The sequence below is a fragment of the Vitis riparia genome, chromosome 16, assembly GCF_004353265.1.
Source record: "Vitis riparia cultivar Riparia Gloire de Montpellier isolate 1030 chromosome 16, EGFV_Vit.rip_1.0, whole genome shotgun sequence".
NCBI lineage: Eukaryota > Viridiplantae > Streptophyta > Magnoliopsida > Vitales > Vitaceae > Vitis > Vitis riparia.
This window is the reverse complement of record NC_048446.1, coordinates 5462191-5466993: the sequence shown is the minus strand read 5'-3', so window position 1 is coordinate 5466993 and position 4803 is coordinate 5462191. Positions and strand designations below refer to the sequence as shown.

Sequence of the window (4803 nt, the reverse complement as noted above, 5' to 3'; positions counted from 1 at the left end):
TTGCCTATAAATGTTGTATTTAATGTCACCTAATAAATTATGCAAAAAAGGCAACCTTCAACCACCAAATGTACCATTATGGTGGTTGTTTTGCTACATGTGGCAACATATTAAAATATGCAATAACTTCATGCAACAACCACATATAAAAGTTAGTATATATTTGGGAGGCAACAAGATCTAAGGAGTCTAGAGAGTGAATGTGGTCTTCTATAAAGTAGAGCATAGCTTACAAAAAACACATCCGGAAGACAATTTTGGAGGTGAAGCTGGAGGTCACTTGCACTTTCCTTTTTGAAGGTATGATCATGAACTTCATAAAGATTTGATATACAAAAGCCATAAAATTTTGTATAAAACTGAATTGCCTCTACTTTCGAAGTGATGGGGAAATTATTTCCAAACCCTAATAAAGGTAATGTAATAATATGTAATGATTTTAAAAAGTTGACCCTTGTGATTGTCTAACTTACTTTGTTACTATTTTGCATGAAATGACTTTTAAAATGGTGAATTCATGGGGAAATACACACGTGTGCAGTGTATACCGGTGGAATAATTTCTGAACCGGTTGAATTATTTCTCAACCGGTTTGAATGTTTCCTCAGCCGGTAGACACTGGAAAGTGGAAAATTTTTTAAAATAAACACCAATAGATCGACCCAATTGAAACCGGTCGAATTGCTTATGCGAACTTCCATTAACAAACTTGAGAATGGATGACGTATCTGATTTTGGTATATCTTCAATCTAATTTACTAGTTCATACTCATTTGATTTTTTTTAATGCATTTATATATAGATTAAATAATTTTAAAATACGTAAGTTTGTATTTAATTTTAAGCCATATATTGTTTGCTTTAATAATTTGTCATAAAACAACTAAATATTCCAAAATAATTTGTCTTTTCTTAGTACTTTTTAGGAACCATACATAACCTAAAATATTTAAAAACAACAATTTTTTTTTTATTTTCTAGATACTTGTTGGGACAAGCCTAACGTAATGTATTTTAAAAGTACAACAAAGAAGGGAAAACATAACGACAAATACCATAGACCTCATTATTTGATCATTTCAATTATGTTGAAGAATTGTACTCAAGCAAAACAAAAATTTAAATGTACTACAAAAGAGAATTAAGGGAAAGTGCAACCGGTCGTATAAACCGGCCAACCTCCTCCATCAACCGGTCTAGGAAATTTTCACCAGTGGCTATCGGTTGAGGAATTTTCCCAACCGGTTGAGGAATTTTCCCAACCGGTTGAGGAATTTTCTCAACCGGTAGCCACTGGTTAAAAAAATCCTCAACCGGTTGAGTAAATTCCTCATCCGGTTAAGGACTTTTCTCAACCGAAAGCCACTGGTTAAAAAAATCCTCAACCGGTTGAGAAAAATTCTTCAACCGGTTGAGGAATTTTCTCAACCGGTTGAGGAAATTTTCACCAGTGGCTACCGGTTGACGAATTTTCTCAACTTTCTTAGTACTTTTTAGGAACCATACATAACCTAAAATATTTAAAAACAACAATTATTTTTTTTATTTTGTAGATACTTGTTGGGACAAGGCTAGCGTAATGTATTTTAAAAGTACGACAAAGAAGGGAAAACATAACGACAAATCCCATAGACCTCATTATTTGATCATTTCAATTATGTTGAAGAATTGTACTTAAGCAAAACAAAAATTTAAATGTACTACAAAACAGAATTAAGGAAAAGTGAAACTTGTTTTTACAAATATAATATAACAGTTAGGAATATGAGATTTGTTGGTTTATGGAGCGTTAGGACCACTTGATTGCTTTCTTGTATGTTCCAATGGTCGGACCACTTCCTCCTTGAATGTTCCAAATTGTTTGATCCCCACAATAATTAATATGTTTGTTTTTTATTTAGAGGATATATTTAAGAAAATAAAGTTTTGTGCAAAATATTACAATATTTTGATACATTTTTAAAATATACTATATGACTTTATTATAGTAATTATGCTATGCATTGTACATATAGTTAATAATATCAACTTCATTTTATACATATAGAGAGAAATTGAATGTGTAACAAATAATCATATTTAACTAATAATGAATTTGAAGTAGTATATAAAAATAAAATATTTAGAATCCATTAAATTATAAATTTTCATTTGCATAACCTATTTATTATATTTACCCTATTTTATTGGAAGCCTTAGTTTTGTTAAGAGAGTGGGTAAAACAAACACATAAGAAATGTGCTTTCGTAACTAAATTTTCAGGTGAGATTAAATAATATAATGGATATGTTATAGTTTTTTATTAATGTTGATTCTTGGGCCTGGGCTTATATATGGCATATTGTCAAATGAAAACATTGAAAAGGTAAATGCGTAAGACCCATATTTTCAAATATCCTATGTGGACTTTATCGTAAATGATATATCAATCAATATGACAGTGATAGGATAATTTGTTAAGGTATTATGGAGACACTTTTTGACATAATTTATGAAATGTAGGTGATGGAGAAAACAATCAAGCAGGAGTTTGAAGTGAAAGCGGAGGACGTTGTCAATGACGATGCATATACAGGTGGAACTTACAAGCTGGGTGGAAACGGTTGGGAAGAGAAAGTGTTGAAGGGTATTTCAGTGGAAGAAGTATGCAAAATGAAATTTGCTTGCATAGACAAGGCCGAAACATTTTACAACATGTTAGCAAAACTAACCGGATTTAGTATTCGAAAAGATGATTTGAAGCGAGACAAGAATGGAGATATAATATCTCGAAAGTGGGTGTGTTCCAAAGAAGGACATCGAGCGACAAAGTTTATTGAGAATGACAACCGACAGCGTGAGCCACGATCGTTGACTAGAGTTGGATGTGAAGCTGCATTTCGTGTAGGCTTGAATAGGAAAGATGGAAAGTGGATTGTAAAGGAATTTATAGGAGATCATAATCATAATTTGGTCGATGCTATCAACAGACAATTCCTTCGGTCTCATCGAACAATAAGTAATCCAGATAAGGCACAAGTTGATGTTTTGCGTAAAGTAGGTGTTAAAACCACACAAATTATGGACTATATGGTCAAACAATCAGGGGGACATGAGCACGTCGGTTTCACACAAAAAGATATATACAATCACATTGATGCAATGCGTAGAAGTGAAATTAAAGACGGTGATGCAGAAGCGGCATTGGCTTATTTGTGTGAAAAGGCAGAAATGGATTCTTCATTTTTTTATAAATTCAACATTGATGAAGAAAGTCGACTAGCAAATTTGTTTTGGGCTGATTCAACTGCTCGAATGGATTATGCGTGTCTTGGAGATGTCCTAGCATTTGACACAACCTATAGGACAAATGCCTATAAAAAGCCTCTAGTAGTGTTGGTCGGTGTTAATCATCACCACCAAACTGTTGTATTTGGTTGTACGTTATTGATAGATGAAAGTGTTGGGACATATGAATGGGTGTTGGAGACATTTCTTGAGGCAATGATGAATAAGAAACCCATATCTGTTGTAACCGATGGGGATAAAGCTATGCGTAAGGCAATTAAAAAAGTATTACCCGATACGTGTCATCGATTGTGTTCATGGCATTTGCAACGAAATGCATTCAGAATGTGCATATTAAGGACTTCTCAAGCATATTTGCAAGGTGCATGTTCATGCGTGGGAATGAAGAAGAATTTGAAAAGGTTTGGCATGAAATGGTTGCAAATTTGGGACTTAATGAGAATCGTTGGGTGACCGAGATATATGGGAAACGTAAAAGATGGGCAGAGGCGTATTTACATGGAAATTTATTTGGAGGGATGAGAACCACACAAAGGTGTGAGAGTATGAATGCATATCTAAATAGATTCTTAAAAATTCGCTTGCGACTGTATGAGTTTGTACAACAATTTGATAGAGCCATAATGAGAATACGGCAAAATGAGGCAAAGGCAGAGTTCGAGTCGAACAATTCTTCACCAGTGCTTTCAACCAAACTATCCATAATTGAAAATCATGCTGCGACGATATACACGAAAGAATCTTTTATTAAATTTCTTGAGGAAATGAAAAATGCAGAGTTATTCTTTGTGGTAGGTCTTGTAAGTGATCATTCAATGCGGGCATACACATTATCCAAGTTTAGACACCCGAACTTAAATTGGGAAGTACAATTTTGCCCGGATATTGTAACATTAAAATGCTCATGCATGATGTTTGAGTCAATTGGCATCCCATGTTGCCACATGGTGGTGGTTATGAAGGTGGAGCATTTGGAAGAGATTCCTCAGTCATGTATTATGAAGATGTGGACAAAGTTAGCAAAGGTGTATACAAGATCAGTACCAGTGAATGAGACGGATAACGACATGGATCGGTTTGTACGATATGGTTCATTGAGTTCGATGTGCAACAAGCTCTCCTACTTTGCGTCAGATACGTCATCTTCATTTATAGAAGCCAAAAATGAAATACAAAATTTGACGGCGAGAATGGAGGAACTCTATAACTATAATTTGAAAGGGAATAAAATAGCAGCAGATGGAGCGACAGGCACTAACCAAGTTCGTGATCCAAAATTGTGAAGACTAAAGGGAATCCAGGCAAAGTGGCAATGAATGTTCAAAAGGGAAGACGATGCAGTCGTTGTAAAAGAGTGGGTCACACAATTCGAAAGTGTCCAGAAGCTACAATCCCTCAAAATGCTCAGCCGGGTTATATGGTATGTCATATTCAATAAAAAATTGCCCCTAAGATTAATTTTTGTAGTTGTACTTACATAAATGACTAACATAATTGTTTTGATGGCATTATGAG

At 34.3% G+C, this 4803-nt stretch overlaps 1 protein-coding gene across 1 annotated transcript; it reads left to right on the top strand.

The window, feature by feature from the left end:
- Positions 1–2505: 2505 nt before the first annotated feature.
- On the top strand, positions 2506–4571 carry LOC117933176 (protein FAR1-RELATED SEQUENCE 5-like). Its single transcript, XM_034854570.1, has 3 exons — positions 2506–3540; positions 3612–3689; positions 4251–4571. Exons 1-3 carry the CDS (start codon positions 2506–2508, stop codon positions 4569–4571), a joined length of 1434 nt encoding a protein of 477 aa, XP_034710461.1.
- Positions 4572–4803: the final 232 nt, after the last annotated feature.

Coding starts and splice junctions, on each gene's coding strand:
- LOC117933176 (XM_034854570.1), top strand. CDS start 2,506: ATGGAGAAAACAATCAAGCAGGAGTTTGAAGTGAAAGCGGAGGACGTT. Junction 3,541..3,611: donor GGGATAAAGCTATGCGTAAG/GCAATTAAAAAA, acceptor AAATGCATTCAG/AATGTGCATATTAAGGACTT. Junction 3,690..4,250: donor ATGAAGAAGAATTTGAAAAG/GTTTGGCATGAA, acceptor GTGGTTATGAAG/GTGGAGCATTTGGAAGAGAT.